General features: G+C 39.2%; 1 protein-coding gene across 1 annotated transcript in view; it reads right to left on the bottom strand.

The window, feature by feature from the left end:
* SYNE1 (spectrin repeat containing nuclear envelope protein 1) overlaps positions 1–22,127 on the bottom strand; it is a 514,523-nt gene that overhangs the window by 298,461 nt on the left and 193,935 nt on the right. Inside the window, exons 22-32 of the mRNA XM_019550064.1 lie at positions 20,614–20,778; positions 18,725–18,859; positions 17,465–17,623; positions 16,881–17,089; positions 16,529–16,637; positions 13,978–14,142; positions 11,213–11,380; positions 7,502–7,678; positions 5,834–5,974; positions 4,298–4,458; positions 651–801 (exon numbers count right to left, since the gene is read on the bottom strand). Coding sequence (XP_019405609.1) covers positions 651–801; positions 4,298–4,458; positions 5,834–5,974; positions 7,502–7,678; positions 11,213–11,380; positions 13,978–14,142; positions 16,529–16,637; positions 16,881–17,089; positions 17,465–17,623; positions 18,725–18,859; positions 20,614–20,778 — 1,740 coding nt within the window. The remainder of the gene's footprint in view (positions 1–650; positions 802–4,297; positions 4,459–5,833; positions 5,975–7,501; positions 7,679–11,212; positions 11,381–13,977; positions 14,143–16,528; positions 16,638–16,880; positions 17,090–17,464; positions 17,624–18,724; positions 18,860–20,613; positions 20,779–22,127) is intronic.

The following is a 22,127-nucleotide window of genomic DNA, read 5'->3' as shown; positions in this document are numbered from 1 at the left end:
TGACAAAGTATTTTTGTCTACAGGCACTTTCTGAGATGATATGGGTTTCTGAGGCCAATGAGTGAACTAAGAGAAAAAAATATACCTACTTTATTGTACAGAGAATTTACAGGAGGGTTAATATAGCAGTAAAGGTCTATGGGTGCACAAGCTACTGAGCACACTAGTTCCTTTATTATTTCAGCATAAAAGAAAAAGATACATAAAATTCAGGTATAACTTCAGTTATCAGAACTAAATCCAGATTCTGTACCTACTGGCTAATGTCCATTTTACAAAACAAAGTTGTCCGCACTCTTATAAATACATATTGCATTGCTATTATGTAGGCCAGTGAACTTCACTCAAAAACAAGGATAAAAAGAGTATGAACTCATTGTTTTAATATTACATACACCAAAGGGTTTGTATGTGTAAATTAAACATTAACAAAGAAACAAGCTCATTAGGTTTTTCCTCTAGGTCTTGTAAAACCTTCCAGCATGGCAACTTTTTATAGAAAGCGTGACATCTTTACAACTCTGTATTTCTGAAACATGGATCCTGTGTTCCTCTCCTTTACAGCCTCTATCACACAAACAAACAAAATAACAACAAAAAGAGGGAGAGAGAAACTGGTTTTAATGCTAAATGTATTGTGAACCAATCACCTTGATTTGGCCGATTTGCATGTCCAAAGGAGATGATGATGTTTCCAAGGTATCCAGTTCTTTTTCTTTTTCAGTTATCCATATAGACAGAGCTTCAAAATTACTGCCAAAATGATCCCACTTGTTTTTCACCATTTCCATGGTTTTAATACTAAAATTAACCAAATTAAGTAGAGAAAATAAACAGTTTAATATTGTGAAATGGTGCTTGTTTTCTTACATGTTCTGTTTTTTGAAAAAAAAAGAAAACACTACTTAACCAATGTATAGGCAGAACAATTTTAGGGAATCTAGTTATGCGCTTGGAACCAAATTTAGTTCTGGTTTATACTATATACAGTGCCATTAACCTTAGAGGGGCTACACAAGATGTGAGACTGTTTAAAATATAGCTCATCATCCAGGAACTCATGAAAGTAGTGAATAAAAAAAGAAGCACTTTAAGGACCATATGCAATGATCTGTGGTAAAGGTACACTCTGATAGTGTTCTAGATTGCTAAAAATAAGGAGTATACATCCATTTTAGGGCACAATGACTAAGACAAATTTCCTTTAGCACTATATATGATCCATGAGGAACAGCTGCTTTGTAATGCCTCCTTGTTATGTCATAAGCAAGAGCCATCTGGCAACTTTGCAAGTAGTCACTTCTTTCACAAGTCATGATTTAATATCAAGATAACAAAAAAACAACTGCTTAAAATTGAAATGGATTTTTTTTATAAATGTACATGTTACATTTGTTAAAACTGATGCTGATTGATGCTTTTGTCAGTCCTTGGCAGAACACACACAAAAAATCCTTCCTTCTGTCATATATTCCATGTTTAGGTTGATTAGATTTAACTCTGTATCCTTAGTTTCTTATATTTTCAAAGAGCAGAATAGGGCTCTGGTAAGGCGAGAAGCCAGACACAGCATGGTTTCTTTATACAGCTGAGCAAACCATGGATTTTCTGGCTTGTTGGCAATATTGATATTTCAAAAATATATTTGTTATAGTTTGGAATGAAAAAAAAGATACTGACACATGAACATTTATCAAAATAATTACAAGTTGAAACATTTTATTTGCTTTTGGGCTTTTTAATTCTTTTAGTAACATTAAAAGGGAATTTTGAAAAGCAAATTTCAATGAAATTGAAACTGATAGGCTTTTTTCTGACTTTCTACTTTTTTAAAAAAATGGAAAACTTAGCAAAGTCAACACATGATCATGAAAGATTTTGGTATCACTAACTGTATCTTTATGCAAAAAAAAAAAAAAAAAATCACTGAGCTCTAATCCTATGCTGCCACAGGGACAGTGGGCAAAAACCAGAGTTCAGAGACTAGAATACAGAAGAAATCATTTGCAATTCACTCATTTGGGATTTGATTTCCTTATGAAACCTAGGATTTTGCACAATTTCAAAGATACATCTCTATCTATTGTGTACAGATACAGCTCCATCTTCATAGAAGGAAGATGTGCCAAGTTTGTGGTAATCTGACCATAGTTTTCCTTTTATCCTTAAGGTTTTCCCCATATAAATTGCACTGGGACATGTTCCATATAGAACTAGTAGGCCATAGTTTTTGCTATTGTTATTGTTATGATGTACTGTGCATAAGCCATCTTAAAACTGTTTATGCAGGACACATGCTTTTTAGGGTGAACCTTCAAATACCGTAAGTGTTCTAATGGAGATCCATAAAATTATTCTGTTTTATCAGAGTACAATACACATTTTAAATAATTTTGCTTCTAAATCTAGACTGAATATGGCAAGTTGGATTATTCCAGGGCTTTTTAAAATGATACTATTTTATTACTGTATCCACATTATAGCCATATTAGTTTAGAGGCAAAAGTAATCAGAACTCATGGTAGAGGTGATATCTTTTATTAGACCAAAATGGCAACAACAACAAAAAAGATTTTTTTTTGCAAAAATCTAGTTGGTCTAATAAAATATATCACCTCTACCACAACTTCTGACTACTTTACTAAAGAATTCAATGTGTTGATATCACTAGCAACATGGAACTACTATGACATAATGAATCAAAAGAATGTGACAGCCTACTCAAAATGGAAAATGTTGATATAAAGAAAATGTTTAAGTACAAAAATGATGAAATACTTGATTGTAAATGACTGTAATAGTTCACATGTAAAGAATTAAATTACCAATAACCAAACACTTGCCATAATAGTTGCAGGTCCAAGATTCACACTGGGGAGAAAAAAATAGCTGAACTACAGTCAGGTTCCTCCCAAAATTGCAGCGTAGCTGGATAATAATTAGCAATGAAGCAGCCAAGGGGGCTGGCATTCCAACTCCCCTTGGTTACCAACCTCTGAGATGGAAAGAAATACTTCCTTATTTCTTAACATTAGAAGACAATAGGGTAACTCTGGAAAAATAGTATAGAACTGGGGACTGACTTGGAAGTTACTCTCCATAACTAGCAGGTCAGATTATTTCCTGTAGCAAATTGGCATAATTCCACTGAAGTCAATAGAGTAACATTGATTTATACTAGCTGAAGATCTGAATCAGTTTACAGCAGGATCTGGATCATTCTTATACTACTGCTTTTCCAGCCACTTAACTTGCAGCAGGTTACTGAATAAAAACCAACAGCTCAGGTTTTTGCTGTCATTGTTACTTGTCCAATCAGTTGGAGCTTATTAGCTTTCATGTGTAGATGACTAGATACATGGTACTTTCTGAAAATAATGCCACAACAAAAAGATAGAGACCTTAATGGTCTTTCACAGCTTTTCACTGAAGCTCTGCATACCCCCAGGTACTTCACAAACTCCCATCTTCACAAGGGGGTTAGGAACCTATCTCCAGAAAGGTATCCGAATTCTGTTTGAAATTCTGAAGACACTGTTGACAGATAGATCTGGTATAGTTTGCCACTGAATGCCAGCTTCATCTTGTCTAAGGCATACTCATCTGAGGTTGATAATTTTTGGAATTAACAGCATGAACCAGATTAAACTTTACAGGGATTCACCAAAATGTTTACTTCTGTAATTAAAATAGTCGTAAGTGTGTGAAAATTAATTTTTAAATAAAATGTCAAATCTATTTATAGGATTTTGTCAACATTCCCACAGACTTGAATCTTTCTATTGTAAACCACGATTTGGCAAAATATGCCTTTTATTATTTTCAGCTGCAGAAACAGCATATGACAGGAAAGATAAAATCTGAGCATTCACTAAAACAAAAGGCACTTCTTGACATTCCTCTGGACAAAACATAAAAATACAAAAAAATCTGAATCAGATATTGTAGTTGTGCTGTTTTTATACTTTCATGGCACTTCCTCTATGAACCCTCCCAGAAGGCACAAGTACCTTAGGATTATGATCAATTGTCCCGTCTTCACAGGTTTGTAGCTATGGCTTTAACAATAATTACAATTGGTCAATTTTGATTGGAATTGTTTTATATTCTGTGTATTACTAGTTTGTAGGTGCTATTACTTCCAGTAACACTTGGCATTATGTTCTGGTTACTATCCCAGGGCAAACTGAAATATACAGAGACTGTTCAGACTTGAATGAAACGCTGACAAGGTAATGTAGGGACCAAATGCATTCATATGGCAGGGAAGATGTACTAGGACTTGTTAAGAACATACTCTTCTTCAAGGGTAACTTCCACTTTTTTCACTTGTTCCTGGATTGCCTTTGCCTGCTCCTGAAGGAACTGCTTTTTCTTTGATCCAAGCTGTATCTCAAAGGAGTTCTTCACAAGATTTTCAGCTTGTTCTGCCATGGCTAAAGTCTGTTTAGAAAGTTCCTGTAAAGAAGCATCATATTTATTTCAAAAAATCCTTGATCCTAAAATTATTGCTTTTCATATTTATGATAAGAAAGAGTGTTCCCATTATTATTCCACTCTATATGCGGTATGTATAGAAATGAAAAACAAAATTCAAGGATGTTTACTTGTGTATTTCAAATAAGAAATGCTCATTTTAGCAACCTATTCTGATTCAAGTAAAGGCCAGATAAGTATTATCAACTGTCAAAGATACTTCAATGCACCAAGTATAAAATTCAATATATTGAATGATTTTGAAGCAGTTTTCTTAGTGAAATCCCAGAGAATGGTGTGTTTAGGTGAAATCTCTGCTTTTAACTGAATTTAGATTTTTAACCCTTACATATAGGTGGGGTATGGAGCTTCGTGTTGCCTTTCTCTTTACTCTGCTGTCATATAAGACAAAGGTGCATTGAGTAGTCAGGCATAATTTTGTATTCGGACTACAACCAAATGAACCTCCAAACCATTTCTACTAAGGCGATGCAAAACTTAACAATTCAGGCATCTGGCCACAAAGAGGGAAATAATAGTTGACAGAGTTAGGTGACCAGGTTTCCTAGGGAACTAGGCTGCTCCATATCACTGAGGCACTCAGCAAGGAGGTATTTTCAGATATTTGGATATCTAAGCTGTTTTGTGGTTATTAAGTGAGGCTAATTAGGATTCTTCTTTGTACCAAAACTTCATCTTAATGCTGTTTAGACCCCTTCCAGGTTGATTAGGCTCTGGCCTTCAGTCAGCACATGAGAGTATATTACCATAAAAAGAAAAATACCACTAATACACACTTAGCTAGAAGAAACAAGCTCTGTGGAGCAATTCTACCTTTCTGTGTGTATCCAAATAACCACTTTCTAGCAGCACAAATGGCCTTTATGACATTTACACATGGATTATGATTCTATTACCTCTGCACTGTGGACATGTAAAGTGTGCAGATAGGTTGAGCATGTGCAGTAGGCTACCCACTGGCTGGGCAGCTACACAGGTATACATCTATTCTTCATGTGTAAGTGCATGAAAGTCACAAAAATGTAGCCAGCCAGAAATCTGTCAGGACTGAGGGACTGGCCCCTGTTTTAGTATCTAAGAAGCATTTACATGTGCATCTTTCCAAATTCCAAGCACAGAACTCTACTATCCATGTGTTAGGCGGTATGCAGTCCTTTGTATGGCCCTCCCTTTGCAGCTGGTCCCTGGGCACCCAAGAGAGGGAGATATCTGAAGCCAAGAGGAAGAGAGAAAACTAGAGTATACAGCTGAGTGACACAGAAGCTGCTCTAAAAGGAAAGGAAACTGAGGAAGGTAAATGCCTCAATTTCTATACCATATACAACATTATGTATACCTTTGTATGTTCCAGTTCTGATGAGAGGCTTTCTAAACTGCTGAAGTTTAAGATGCGTTCAAGGGCAGAACTTGCTTGATTAAGATATTTGACAACCGTCTCTTTGTCTTTTTCAAACTGCTCCCACTTGTTTACTGTGACCTACACAAAAAGAACAACAACAACAACAGCAACATAACTTCAATATAATTACTGAAGAAAATGAAGGACTAGAGACCTACATGCAAATGCAGCAGTGTCTTATGGGTCTGCAGATCCTATTTATGCTACAGATGCAACCATTTGGGAGACCCAGTTAAAGTAGGATTATTTCTGACATGTTTTCTTCTGTGGCATAGAAAGCACAGTTCTCTTTGGTGTGGATAAGGCTTAAAGTCACGTCTCTGAGGGAAAAAGATAAAGATCTGGACTGCTCTAAGGCTTTTTTTCCTCCTGGACCTTCTGGCTTTTTTATATTCTTTTGGAGAAAAGGTACTCATTCTTATGAGGCCTCCTCTTTGTTGGGATCTGGCTGCTAAAGTCTCAAGGTTACAAGCAAAGATCAGAGCATGATACCAACAGAATTAGAAAATCTTTCAATTAAAATAAAAGAGAAAGCAAAATGGAAATGATGATATTTAACTGCATATAGCAATCTACCTGTACTTTGCATCTAATGTAAATTCTGGTTACCATGTAGTACTTAATTACTCTCCAGCCTAAATTTAGAATCCAAACTATTGTCATCAGTGTAATGAAGCAATGTTTCCTTGATGTTTCAAAGAGCTCTGCTGAGAATTTAAATAGAGTGGCTTATTTTAGAAATATCCTAATTAGATTCCACCAATAAGCAATATAATCAAGATATCTACTACTCTGCATAAACCTAAATCAGGGTTGTCTTGCAACGAGTTAAGTTGCTCCACATCCTTCCTCTAGCTTTTGCTGCCTGAGCAAATTCATCATGACAAGGTATCCTGGTTTTCTATGATAAAAAAAAAAATCCCCAATTTTGGAGCTGAGATTGGACCTGGGGAGCTGAGACTGGACCTGGGGTGCAGCAGTGGGGGTGGGATGTGTGGTGCAACGTCGGGGCGGGTCCAGGCAGCATGCAGCCCAGGGGGCCCATGGCTCACCCTGGTGCAGCCCTGGTCATGCAGGCCACAGGGCATTCAGCCCCCAGTCCCCAGAAAAGGCCATTGTTGTCCTCTGTGAAGAAATGTGCCACAAATCCTTCTAAAAATTAATTCATAGATGTTTTATCTACCAAAACAGAATTATTATTATGGCTTATGAGATTGTAAATAATTCCAAAAATAAAATGATATGCTGTAATCAAGTAGGGTTTTCCATATCTGAATCCCTGCTACCTTCCGTTTATCAAAAAGCACAAAGTCCTTAGCAGCATATTGAAGCATTAATTGAAATCCTATCCATGAAGTTCCCAGATGCAAAGTTTCATATGTGAGAAAATGTTTACAGAGTTTTATTGAAATGTTAAAACACTCAACTATTATTCGGGTGATAAAAGATAAAGTTCAAGAAAAGTGCTAGAGTTGCTACTGTGCTATTAGAAAGTGAGGAACTCATAATTTAATAAACCTTTAACTTAATGAGGGAAAAAAGCAAGGAAAAAAGTAGAACAAAATAATTCACTTTTACATGGTTACGTACATACAGTGTACTCACCTGTAACTCTTCTTCCCGTTTCTCCATGGTTTGCTGCATGTTTTCCAATGTGCCTTCCAACTTTTGTAAATCTTCCTGCACTGTATTAGGCAGCCCACCTTCAAGCTGCAACTGCTTGGCATGGGAAATCTGGTCTCGCACATCTTGCCTCTTTGCACGGAGCCTCTTTGTCCTTTGCTAGAAGCATTTATTGAAGTGGATTGATACATATTTATTTATTTTTTAGTTCAGTGTTGAGACTGACACACTACACTACAGCTTTCTGTACGTATACCTCAATATAGAAGGAACAACAAACAGAAGTTAAATCCTGGCTTTCCTGCATGGATGTTTTGTAACATGCCAAGGACATGGAGAGCCTTTGACCCTGCTAGTACACCCATACAGGTCAAAAAGCACTGAGAAATGCAAGTATGTGCAGGGAGATTGACCAGCACTTGACTGCTCTCCCTGGCTCCAGAGGCCATATCTTGAGTCCAGTGTGGTTATGGCTCCAGCCCTCCTCTGTGTCACAATGTGCAAAGCAACATTCTGGGTAACACAAGCACACTGACAAAGCAAGAATAGCAAGAGGCATAAGTGTGTGTGCATTCTCCCTAAGAAACTTAAGTGTTATGGGTCTGTTCTATGTTTCTTAAATGACAGCACAGAACTCACAGTCCAAGAAAAGAAGGGGAAAAAGGTAAGTTCAGGCCTATCAGGTCATGCCCGGAGGCTGATCAAAGGGGGTTTGGGGTTCCATCATAATTTACAGAGTCCTAGAAGTCTAGCTGCCTAGAGATCTCATAATTATAAAAATCTTTTCCTGAGGCTATGTTTCTTTCCTACCGATAACATGCCCATCACAAATCCTGTTGCTGGCCCTAGCAAGTTGGTTTGGTGGCTTTATCAAGAAGACCTCAGAAAGCAACCTATGGCTGGTTGCCTCCATTGCAGAATTTAGAAGATTCTCTTTACAACAAACCAGCCTCTTTACCCATCAAACTGGGGCCAGAGTAGGATGTGAATCTCACAACAATTTTATGCTGGCTTCTGCAAGCATAAGGTGCAAATCTACTCTGTTTTCTACATCCTTCTGCAAAAATAAGCAAGAATAAGCAAGAGAAGTGTTAATGACATTCCTCTTAATGCCTCTGCCAGAATGACAAAACTTGCAACAGCTTAACATTCCGGATATAATAGGAATTACATAACCTAGGTGTACTTCTTACATATATAAAGTGTTTAAAAAAACCCAAAACAAAACAAAGCCACAGCACAATATAGCTAGATGGAGGATAAAGCATGTTTGACCATGCAGAAATACAGATTTATACAAATACTTTTTACATGTTGAGCTAACATTGACAATAATAGGGGTCTTATTTAGGGAATTCCAAAGTTACAGTAACACAATAGAACCTTATTCTTCTAGTCCTTGCTAAAAATGATACCTTTTATTAATTTTATTAACACTGATTATTCTCATTGTTATCTTTATTGACATGTAATTATTGCAGAATTGGGTAATCTCCACAAAATCGCTTATAATTTTATATCAGTCCAAATTTTAAGAGAAATATCTAATATTATTATATCCACTGGGTAACTGAAAGCAGAATCTGTCCTTCAGCGTTAACTATCTGTACAAATCCAAAATCAGCTTAATTGAACCAAACATTACAAGCTGATTACACTTTGTCACAGAAGATAGAGATTTAGGTAAGTTATTCCTGAAGACCATTCTTTCCATTCATCTAACAGTGATCAGATCTAAAATTTAACACAAGATACTTAAAGTTCTGTTTTCTTTAGTGCATTTAAATGACAGTGTTATAGCCAAGTACCTGGCCAGTTTTGGCCTTGGCTTTATGTTGTAGATGCATAAGCACATGTGTATAGACTGAGCATGTACTGTAGGGCTAATGCACTAGCTAAGTATATACGTGGCTGCATGCACACTGAATGCAAATCCAGGAAAAATGAAGAGGATGAAAGTGGTCTTTCCATGTTATAGCTCTAAGAGCTGAGTGGTTAAGGCACTTTGCTAAGAAGTAGAAGGCAAGAATTCAAGGCCCTCCCTGACATAACAGTAGGAACTACATCTTTCTGAGTTCCCAGCTGCCACATAGCTATCCTGTCCCCACCCCCAGTGTTGCTTTTGAAGCTGAGCCACTGTCCCTTGCATTTAAAAGCCATTAGCTCAAATAGACGGAAAATAGTACAGTGGGTATATTTCTGCTTGAGTCAGAGCAAGGGTTCACGCTAGACCCCAGAGCCCCTCCCATAGAGAGTGGTAACTCATCTCCCTGAGGGCCCTGGCACACATTTATTTTATGGCATGATTGTTGGGATTGGGGATTAAATGCCAATTACACTGTTAATGTTTGCTAGTACGGGGGAGCCAGGGATCATGTCATCTGTACCTTTCCCCCCAAAACTAGCTGGTTAAAAATTGGGGTTCACATTATATGCAGAGAAAAGGGCTCCCTACTGGTCCAGAAATTTGGTGTGGGGGGGAGGGCAGGGCAGTGGCCCCATCATTTACTGCACCTCTGGGACTCACAGCAATTAATGCTACTATCTCTCTGCAGCACCTCCGCTACTGTCCAGTGCATGGTCTCCAGCCCCAGAGACACCCAGACCTCAGGTATCTACCTACACTCCAAAGTAAGATCTTTTTTCCTTCTTAGGAACTTCTAAAAAGATGCATGTTATATTTGGGGGGCATGAAAAATATGAAAACCCCCCACAGTGGGTGCATATACATGGGCTATTAGCATGATGCAATAAACTCCAGTAAGGTTCGCATTGGAGTCAATGGCTCTCAGGGGCAGCATCTACATGTGCACCTGGGACCACAGCAGTTTGAACCATGGCAGAGCAGCCCCAGGCTGGCAGCAGGCTTGGGGGGGTCAGCCCCAGGCTCCAGGTCATGGCGTTGGGTGGTGGAGGGGCTGGCTGGGGTACGAGAATGCTCAAAGAGCAGAGCCATGTGGCTAGGCAGCAAGCAGGGGTCTGGCCCCCTGCTGCTTGGGTTGACCAGGCACAATTTACACCCAGGTTATCATTTACACATGTGTTTAGGCTCAGTTATTTTCACTGTTGTAAGACAGTACTGTTCCCTACATTACTATCTTATGTAAGTGAAAATTAGTTTGCTGCGGTCTGATGTATACACATGTATACTGTGGTGCTTTACACCACAGCAAAATAATTTTCTGTGCAGTGAAGTACGTGTGTCAATGCACTCAGTATGTAGTCACATATGGACCTGAGCAGTGCATAGCTTACTGTGCATGTTCTGTCCACATGAAGACACTCATGCATCCTCCCTGCAGGGGAAATAGAATTGCTACTTGTGTGTAAGTGACAAAAAAATTCACAAAGGGAATAGAATTCCACCACTGAGTATCCCTGGCTAAAATATTCAAAATTTGGCACCTAAAATACAATAACCTGCTCAAGAATGCTGGATTATTCAGATCACACATAAAATTAATACAGTGCTAAAAATATGCCTATTCATGGGCAATTATGTTTGGAAATTTTGCTCTAATTTTTTTCAAGATATAAGAAATCACTATCACTTCACAAAGCTAAGGCTATGCATATTACTGGATATAGTCAAATAAAAAATATTACATTATGCTGAAGGACATGCCACACCCAAAATCAAAACAACCAGTAGCACAAACTGCATAACGAGTACTTGGATCTGACTTGCCCCACCTGATGATGCAGAAGCAGTTGTTGAGCTTGTAATAAGCTTTCTGTATCTAAGATTTTTTCAGCCTCTGCTTGAGCTTCCTTTGAGTTGGTAATTAAATCTTCAAGGGCACTTGTAACATCTTCTTTATATTGGACACAATCCCCAACAGTACTCAATATCTTCTCAATCTATAGTTTTGGACAATATTAAAATACGTAGGAATTATTTCATTACGTGAATTAATGTTTGGAGTATTTTTGTAACCATTTATTTTAAAGGAAACCTGTCAAGTTTGGTAGCCCTAAATTGTGTATCTACTCTTATTTCCTATCTAACTGTGACATCTTTATAATTCTTAGCTGGCATAAAACACCAGTTCCATTGACCTTTGCGCAGTGCATCAATCTGCACCAGTTGAAGATATCGCTCTATTAATCATACTTCATAATAGTCTTGCATACATTAATAATCTTCCAATAATAAACCAGGAGAGAGCAATACTGACACAAATATGAAATAAAACTAATGAGAAAAGTGATATTGGTGTCAAGCTGTTTCTTCTTAGATAGATGTGAAATCCTTCAAGCATATCAAGAATAAACAATGTGTTCATTTGAAACTTGGGCACAACAGAAAACAAAATGATTTTTATGTTCTGAAAGTGCTTAGTGACTCTTTCTCATGTTTATTTTGATTTTTCATGAATCTTTGTTTTTCTTCCTTCTTGCTTCTGGATGAGACAAGAAAGAAACATACCTTAATACCATGTTCATGGTATGTTTTTAAACTATTTCCAGCACACTAGAAAAACAGACATGATAAACCTGCTCTGTGCCCTGGAGCTGCAAGTGTCTCCTCATTACAGGTGAATAAAAAAGGTCATAATCTGGGCTTCACATGTTGTCTAAAAGATGGGACCCTGTGGCTTTTTCCTTTCACATAGTTTGTGCCAATAGAACTAGAGCCCCATGATGACCTATAGGACATACTACTGGAGAGAGAAATCTGTAGGCCAGACATCTCAGACTACAGATGTTAGTACAAACAGGTGATTTGCCTTCCTGCTGTTGTGTTGCCACCTCCCAATTTCCTAACTCCAAGCATTCAGTCCATATTTACTTGTTCACTCTAGAGAATTTGTCATCTATTCTCAGAACACAAGTTACTCTCAGCCTCATCCCCACTGGTATAAGGACTCAGAAGCAATTTCACAGCTCAGCTTCCTTCATGGCCCTTTGAGGTCAACTTCATGCAGATATTATTGGATCTACAGATACTGAAGGAGCCATGGGCTCTGACTGAAGTAATGACTTATTGGCTCTTTTTACAGGCCAGTAATTCCAAATTACTTCAGTGGAATCATTATTTGCTTGCTGATCAGTGAGCAAGGGGCCAAATTATTTAATATCTGCCCAAGTCATGTTAGAAGTCCTTGCTTTGGAGACCAAGAGTGCACATCAACCTAGGAGTTGTAACAACTTCATTATTTAACCTCCAAATCTGAGGCATCTTCATCACTGTTCTGCAGAAGGTTTAAGTGCATTTGATTATAGCAAATGTGACATTTTGGGTGCTTACACAAATTACCTTTTCTATATGACCAGGTCCCTGAAAGCATTTTATAGCCATACCATGATACATGTGCCCAGCTGCAGAGCACTTTGAAAGTGGCTGACCATGCAAAAAAAATAGCCCTACTCAAATAAGGTATTAGATGAAGGTGCTTTGCTTTAGAGTGTCTTAGGGAACTTGTCTTCCCTAGGGTTAATTTCTCATGCATTGCAGGCTGGGCCAATGCAGCCCAGTTCCCTCTCCCCAACCCTAGGGCTATCATTGGGGTAGGGGGAGGTGGAAAAAGAAAGCAGCACGGAGCTGCCAACTGGGGTTTGCTGCCTGGCTGGAGCTGGAGGTGGGGAGGGATACCTTGTGGACCCACCCCAGCTACCCAAGATGAGGAACCGGGGTACTCTGTTCCACCCCCACCCTCCAGCTCAGGCCAGGCAAGGGGAACATTAGCAGCTCATTGCTGGTCACTTCCCCCTCTCTGCTTTGCCCAGCCTGAGCTGGAGGTGGGGCATGGAATGGAGCCCCCTTACCTCACAGGTCTGGCCCAGCTCCCCCCAGTATCCCAGCTGTGGTGGGGCTGTGAGGCAGGGAGCTCTGTTACAACCCCTATTCCCACATCTCTAGCCAGGCAGCTAACTCCATCTGGCAGCTTGGTGCTGTTCCCTCCCTATGCTTCCCCTTTTCCCTCCCTCCACTTACAGCCCCAGAACTGGTGGGGTGGGGACAGAGCTGGGAAGAGGGGAGATTCAGCAGCCTCCTCAGAGGGCTTGTGCAGACAGGCTCAATCCCCTCCGACTCAACAGGTGCTGGGTCAGTGTATGGGGGCACTCTGACTCATGGTGCTTTATGTAAAGTGCTATGAGTTAGAGTCGGGGGCGGGGGAGGTCTGAACATCCTTCTGTGCCCTTTGGCCAAAAACACATTAAAAACTGGAGACATTTTAGTTTGAAATGTAATTTGATGTGAAAAACACATGATATTTCCAACCTTGCCAAGTTAACAGGGAAAGATCCAGGAGCCTACTGAGCCGGTTTGCCAATATGTTTGTTTGCTAGTCATAAGCCATTGCTACATATGGAGTCAATGTTAGTTCTGGGCTGCTGCATCCCCCTAGTTTAATTTAAAAAGCCAGTAGGTAACTTAATCTTGTGAAGCCACGGCTGATGGCCCAGGATATGATGCTGTCATTGTAATGGTACCATGCTTTTTCATACTATACCTCAGCCAGTAAAGCTAAGAGCTCCTTAAAATCACTGGAAAGTTTATATAGCTCATCCTCTTGTTTCCTGATTTCTGTCACAGGTGAAATCTCAGCCAGAATAGCAAATCTATATTTTAGCCAGGTCTGATTTTCTCCTTGTTTGCTGATATCTTGCCTGATTCCCTACATAAGAATCACAAAGATGCATATTAGAATCAATTAAATATATTCATGAATAACATTCATCCATCAAATCCAACAATTGTATGTACATCAGAGTCTGAAGACCTGAAGTATAGTTCTTCCCCTTTTTCTATGGGATCTGTCATGTTCCACTCCAATTTCAGGCAGATTCTGCATTCCTTCCACAAGCAATACATAACTGGACCCTAATAATTACAGTCCTGAGTCATGTCCTACCCCTACCATTTTTAAGCTTTTTTGATAATCATAATCTTTGTTGGCTGTGGTACTGATGTTAGTCCTGATTGTATGAACACCTTATTTAGTCTGAGAAGTTTGCAGCTCTCTCCGTGCAACAGTATAGCCTGGAAAATGAGGTAATCTATAAGGTGTCACCCTCCCCTGCCTGCTGCATAATCTACATAATAAATGCTGCAAATACATTTTCAAAATACTGACCCATACAAAAGTTTCATAAAATATCCTGTGTATACATCTGAATGATATAATCACATTATACATTAAAGATTATCAAGATTAGCTGTATTATCAGTATTTTAATAATTTTTATCTTTTAACAAATACTGGATAAAAGGTAGATAAAACTTTATACAATGTAATATAAATTCTTTATTATAATTTTAATTGCCTCACATTTATATTCTGGGTTTCCCTAGAGCAGCATTATCTGTTGAATATAATTTCCAATTATATAAGCATCTACATACATTTTTTTGTAATGTCTAGAATAGCTACTTTTTCCCATTTCATCCACTTGTTCCCAGTTCTTTTATGTTTCAGTGCCAGCATTTATAAGAAGTTGCCAGCCATGAGACTGCAGGAATAGAACAGAATCTCTATAGCAAAACTGTGGCAGTATTGTATATTAATCTACTGGTTTGTGTACCTTGCCAAGGTCACATTCATTTATTCCATGGGTAGGCCTTGCAATCTATTAACTACTATGGGTGTATCCCCATGAATGGGAACATATGTTCCCCAGGGACAAATAGCAGTGGCATATATTTCTGCCACTTCTAGTTTACCCAGGGAATGTCCCTGCATGCACACTCTGGTGCACAGCAAGTTGTCCCAGGTGGAGTAGGGGAGGCTGGGGCCAGCTCCTGGGCTGGCTCCAGCTGCCTTACCTGGGGTCTTGGAGGCCTCACAGAGCTCCAGAGGCCTCACACAGATCCAGGCCTGTGGAGCCTGGCTAGCAGCCAAAGCATAGCTCTGGCTGGCCAGGCTCTAGTTTCAGGCAATGCATGTGCACCATCACACTTTTTTCTGGTGCAGGTTTTTTGACACCAGGATCTCCTATGTCAAAAAAATCTGCCATGCTGAAAATCAGCAGTGTGGTGAATGCCTGCCTGTACAGTGTGTGTATGGTTTGCAGTGCTGCAGACAGGTCTATGTACGTGCATACACACATACTAAATCGTCTTAAAGTAAGGTGACTTAACTAAGTTGACTTAAATTAAGCCATGTTGGAGCATCCACACATAAAGCTCCTTCACATATGTTCCCATTCATGATCGCAGCCATCTTATAAACTAAGTCAACTTAACTAATGCAACTCACGATAGTACACCTCAGAAGTGTATTATCTTGCACTGCATTGAAATCAGCTGTTCCACATATGTGTGTATGTTCTGACAGTTTATCTGACTTCAAAAAGTTAAGTTGGCTTACCTGTCAGAAAGTTAATATATGTATACACACCCTAATCACACTAACCTCTCTAAACTATACTTTGCTGCATTTTGGTTTCACTTTGATTGTGAAAGGCAAAGAGAAAAGCACTGAATTACTGACTTCAATGGCTTCAGTACAAGTCTATTTTACTACCCCCACTTTACTTTCCAGTGGATCTGTTTATTGATTTAAAAAGTGGATACTGAAAGGCCTCCAAGTTTCCCTCATTATATGCAGATTCAGGGACAATTAATTCCCCAGATGCAAGGACAATGAATTTGAGCATTCTTGCACTTAAAAAGAGCCTAAGCTTGAAATGGTGACGGTCCCCTGAAGAGGAATTACAACATAGTCTAAAACAGTATTCCCTCCTTGATACAGGGATGCTCTAACTCTGGCTCTAATGTGTTCCCCTATTCATTTTAGGTGTTCTGACAATGTGAGAAAACAGGCATGACCACCTCTAGTTTATAAGGACTAGATTGCCCTGCCACAGTTCACTGTATACATAGCTTTCTTTAAATTTACATTAAGTTGTTTTAACTGACCCATTCATAAAAATGCCAGAAGTCATCAGATTCTAGTCTCAGCTCTTCACCACCAGTGATGCACCTATACTACATGACAGCATGACTCAAGCCAGAGCCTTAGTTGGAACAATCTCTAATTTCAATACAAGCTAAGAACTAACCTCCGCTGCTGTTTTAAATTGTTTATATTTGGCAGTATCATTGATACCATGTTTAATCTTCTTTAGCTGTTTCTCCGTTGAGGAAATCCAAGTGGTTAATTCAGAAAATCTGAAATCAAAGATCACATAACACAAGGCAGGAAAAAAAATTAGGGACATACTCTCAAATATAACTTTTTCACTTTAAGTAAACATTAATTAAAAGGGGAATAGACAAATAATGTTGGAATGACTACAAAATTCAGTGTTGTTTGATTTTGCACAATGAAGTATTTACCATGCCTTGCCTTGTGCCTGTCTATGACTGGAAGCTTTTAACTCTGACATACCCAGTTAGCAAATAAATTAGTACCTAGTCTTGTAGTCCTTCCATTTGTCAGGGTGCTCTGTTATTTTCATATAGGTACTATCAATATGAGATTTCAGTTCCTTGAGGGTTTTTTGGCTGCTTTCCAGGGTAGCCCTAAGAGGATCTGATTCCGGGAGTTTCAGGCACAATTCTTCAATCAGGTGTAGTCTCTTCTCACACAACTGGTAGGGTCCTTTATCACTGAAGAAACACTAAAGGCATGGAAATAAAAAGCTAGTCATACAAAGTGACAAAGCCACAAATCACATGAATTCTTAAACAAAAGTTGGGGCCTATCAGAATGTAGTGATTAAATCAGAAGCATTTCTCCTTTAAAACTTCGGTCTTTGAACGATTTAAAAGTTGTTCAGGGAATTCGTAGAACTTCCAATCAAAGGCCCAAGTTACTATCACACTACTTCACTTTTGTGCTAGTTTAACTTAATTGAAATCATGGGAGTTATATGAGGGTGACTCATATATAAGGGTGATAGTCTGGTGGTTGCTCAAACCCCCTGCGTTTTTTGTTTCAGTATGTATTTGAACGCATTTGCACAAGCATCCACTCGGTGGCAAAAGATACATACCCTGTGCTCTTTAATAATCTTTTCACTGCCTTCACTGGCCAACTGCTTATCCTGTCGAGCAAGTTCAATTCTACACTCTTCCACTGTGGCTTGAAGCTTGCTCTTCTCCACTTCAATCTTCAGATGGATCAAGTGATATGGAGCTTCTGCCTGGAGATCCTATACTCAATGGAGGCAAAAACACAGGGGAGAAAGCAGGATTCATATATTAACTTTGAAGATATTAGGTTAGAGTTTTAGAAAAACTACTAAAGTGCAGGATTAATTGTGTGCGTGCAATAACACCCAGAGAACAATTTTTTTTCAGCACTCATATGGAAAGACAAATAAACACACTCTATTAATTATAACTACTACCTAAATTTTAATCTCTTTGGGACACAACCTTCTTTTATAAAAATATGTAGAGTACTTATTAAAGTGAGGTCCTTATCTTTGGCTGAGGTCTATAGGTACTACTTTAATAAAAATATATAATAACAAGAAGAAGAGTATGGCTACATTTTCTCATGCCCACTGGGACCCAGGCTTGTGTGTCAAATAAAAGCCACAATTTCACACACAAAGTAGAGGTAGGATTTTCAAAAGTGCTCAAATGATCAAGTTTCCCATTGACTTACGTGGAAGGAAAAATTATGCTGGGGCTGAGTGCTTTGAAAATCCCACTCTAGATGTTTAGCTGTCCTACAGCAAAAATGAAATCAAATTAAAAGAGTTCTGCTCTTCCCCAAACACTGAACTCAATATTTAGTGGTAGGTGTATCCTAAGAGACCCATTTGAAAAATTTGGCCTGTAAAATATGAAATCAGTATTCTACAGTTCATTAGCAGATTTTGCTTAATCATAATCACTTTGGTCTTGGCAGTTTTCCCTTTAAATGGGAAAATTAAACATATAAAAACTTGTTTTCTTAGCATTACAGGGAGTTATCTTCAGTGTAATGTGTGAAAATTGTTAATAGTCACATAATATAAAAAAGTATCACAATGTAGGAGGCCAAACTAAGGTTGTATAAACTACCAGAATCCTGGCACTTGCTAACTTCTAACTGCTTCATTTTGATACTCTAATAATATTCTTTCAAATAAATATAATTACTCTTTGTCCAGGCTATATGTTTTCCTTTGCCTATTCAAGAAGCCAAAAGGAGAAGAACAAGATCCCTCCAATTTTGAACTACAAGAGGTAGCTTAGGAAGAATGTTTCTTTTGATTTATTAAACTTGCAGCTTTGAAAAAGCTTGTCATTTAAATGCTAACCTTCCACTGTTTATGGAGTTTCCTAACAGCTTCCTGAAGACTGTGTTGTTCTTGTTCAGGAAGGATGTCAGTAAGTTCATCACAAGCTTTCAGGAAGGCATTTAGCACTCTCTGATCCAACTGGCTGAAGAATTCCTGAGGGTGAAAAATAAAGTTAGAAGGTTAAGTTGCTTAAAGTTGCTAACACGGAAACCTGCTAGGATAAAGATCAGGTACACATACAGTATCCTATATCAAAATGCACAAGCTGTCTTCAAGCTTGGCAGGGGGCTGCTGCTGAATTAGAGAGACAGAATTTAAGTTAAGGAAAGGAAACATGCATAACTTAGCAGAGACCTGGACACTTTCCAGACTAATTTCTAGGCTAGTGAATCAAGTTATCCTGTACATTTCAGCCAACAGAAATGGTAGCTTAAAGACGTAAGATTCTGCATTGAAACAGTATTTTTGAATAACAGTAAAGTAACAATGATGCAAACAAATACAGCTGTTTAAAATTATAACAAGGGTTGCATGAAAATATTGGGGGTGGGGGAAACCCCCCCTGTGAAGCAGACAATGTCAATAGTGAATGTTTTGGTGGAAAAATCTCACCCAATTACAACTCTTATTGGCAAAATCTACTTCTAATCTAACACCGTATTTACTTGATTAGAAGATGAGGTTTTTCCCACCATTTAACATGGGGGCAGGGGAAAGACCTTCACCTTAAAATCAAGCATGAGGCAGTGGAAGGAAGGGAGCAGATGAGAGGGCGGAGGAAGACAGCTGTTGCGGCTCTGGCCCCAACCCAGGGTTTGGGCTGGAGCTGGAGCCAGAGCCACAGCTGACATTTGTCCCCCTCCCCACCCCACTACATGCCCTGCCACTCCTTTCCCACAGCTCCTAGTCTCCCCCTTGGCCCCCACTACACTGCTTCTCCCTGTCTCTCCTCCTCTGCTGCACTCTTCTTTACCTTTGCTCCACACTGGCAGGCTCCATCTCTGCTGCAGCCTGGGCATGGAGCATAGCTCCAGCCTGGCCTCACAGCAGTGGTGCAGACCTGGCACTGCTGTTCCAGCCTGGCCCTGCAGCAGGAGTGCCCACTTCCTGCCACTGTTGCTACAGGACTGGCCTTGAGCTATGCTCTGTGCCCATGCTGCAGCAGAGAAGGAGCCTCCTAGAGTAAAGCAAAGGTAAGGTGGAGGTTGAGAGGCAGTCAAGGGAGGAGAGATGAGGAAGGGGGCCAGGGACCTAAGGTTGCAGGTGGCAGAAGAAGTATGGAAAGGAGGGGGAACAAGGGAAGGGGGAACTGGGGCAACCTGAGGCTGCAAGGTGTGTGGGGGGGGAGGAGAAGGCAGGAAAACGGAGGAGATAAGTGGGAGGGCGTAGGCAACAGGGAGGAAGTTGCCTGCCTCTCACTGCCTGCCTCCTACCACCTGTCCTCCACTACTGCCTGTCCCATTAGTGCCCCCCAGCTGACCTACCACATGCCCCCCTGCCACTGCCTCCCCCATTACTGCCCCTCATTGCCTCTCCTCCCACCACCTGCAATGGTGGGGGAGGGGGGCAAATTTAAGACCATCCGCCGATAATTATATTTCATATATGGAAAATTATAAAAATTTCTGTGTGCAGAATGTAATTATTGGGAGGGGGATTATTTACATTCAGGATCATCTTGCACTGGAGTAAATATGGTAATTGACTGCCAGGAGTCTTTTCTTTACATTTTCCCTGTTGTTTAGATTTTCTGCTTAATAAGAAACCATATTTTTTACTTCATGGTAAACTAAACTGTATCATTTCAACAGATGGCTTGATATCACTTATAAACATTAAGCAGACTTTGTAGTTACATGGTTGAAGGTTACACTGTGACCAAGTAAGACTGCAGAAGCTCTACTCACAGTATGCTTCCTGAGAAGTTCTTCAGGATTTCCTTTTTCTTTTAGGCAGCTATTAGCAATCTGTAGTACTTTTTCTAATTCTGCCCTTGAGTCCTCAAAATTCTTCATCAAACGGCTATTTGCTTCCATATTTTTTCTCCAATCACCAGATTTCTTGACCATATTCTGGGTTACAAGTGAAGAAAATGAGCTAGTATTTTAATACCAATGTTAATTATCTTGTGATTGATCTTTACTGAAGAACCTGGCAGAAATTCCTCAAAAATTTCTTCCAGTTTAAGTTGCCCTTTGGTGCCTGTCAGGCTTATAGCTGCTCCTTCCCTAATTCTGGGTATATATAAATATTCACGATAAATTCATTACAATAAAAAGAAAGGAGGGGAGAGGTGTAGGGTAGCTATCATTATAATGCATATGTGATATTTCCAAGTGAAATATCATTTGCATTAATCCTTTTAATGAAAAATGCCTAGAATACAAAAAAAGGGGCTCCTAAGTTATAAATATTATGAATTTTCCTAAAGAGTACAGGATACCTTGGTTCCCCCTCACTTCCTCACCCTGACAATCAAAGTTACGCTGGTTTGGCCACTGAGTGCTACTATATGCAGTGGTTGGTGAAAGAAGCTCCTTCCCAAATGGCCAGAAGTGCATATGCACAAGGCCCTGGATGAGAGGTCCCTTGGCACTGTGAAAAATGGCCACTCTTCTGCTTCAATTCGAACTTTGACACTCATTTCCTCTATGGTTTTGGTCAAGTCACTTAATTTGTCTCCTTCTTAATATGTAAAATGAGGATAACAGTATCTATAGCATAGAAAAAGTGAAGAATAGGTTATAAATGCATTAACTAAATGTCTCTGGAATTCAAATATGTAAGTGCTAAAATTTACAAGGATGGACAAAAAACCCTCCAAAACCTGGAAGTCTAGGATTCTTGGACCTGAAGGGAAAATTACATTTGAAGATCTTTTTTCTATAGCCTGACAAGCTCTACTTATTCTGTAGCAAGATACCAGAGACACTAACAACTTGCCAGCCCCTAGTTGCTATGTTCAGTTCATACAGAAATAGGTATTTGTCAGAGACAATTAAGCACAAGATGTGTCGATATTGTTTTGCTAAACCTTCCAAAAATGTTCATGCTGGCCTTGTGCGCAATGTATAAAAATCTAAAACCTGGCTCCCTTCACAAAGGAATGGAACACTCAGATTCACACATATGCTAAGGTTGGCAGAAGAATATTTCCAATATAAGAAGAAATAAAATTTACTATCCATGAGAATAATGTCCAGCCCAATATGCAGAAATTGGACTTAACTCTATAAACACAAATTGTTTTCACATGATAAGGAATGAAAAGATGTGCATAGATCTTCACCAAAAATTCAACTGCTCAAAGATGAGATGCAAACGTTTGAAACTTCCAATTCTGATCAATGATAGTCCTTAGACAACTTTTGGCTACTGTTCCGTAGCATAAAATTCAAATCTTTACAATGAATATTATATT

The sequence above is a fragment of the Crocodylus porosus genome, unplaced genomic scaffold, assembly GCF_001723895.1.
Source record: "Crocodylus porosus isolate Cpor-Errol unplaced genomic scaffold, CroPor_comp1, whole genome shotgun sequence".
Taxonomy (NCBI): Eukaryota; Metazoa; Chordata; order Crocodylia; family Crocodylidae; genus Crocodylus; species Crocodylus porosus.
Note: the sequence above shows the minus strand (reverse complement) of the source record. Positions and strands in the feature narration are given on the sequence as shown.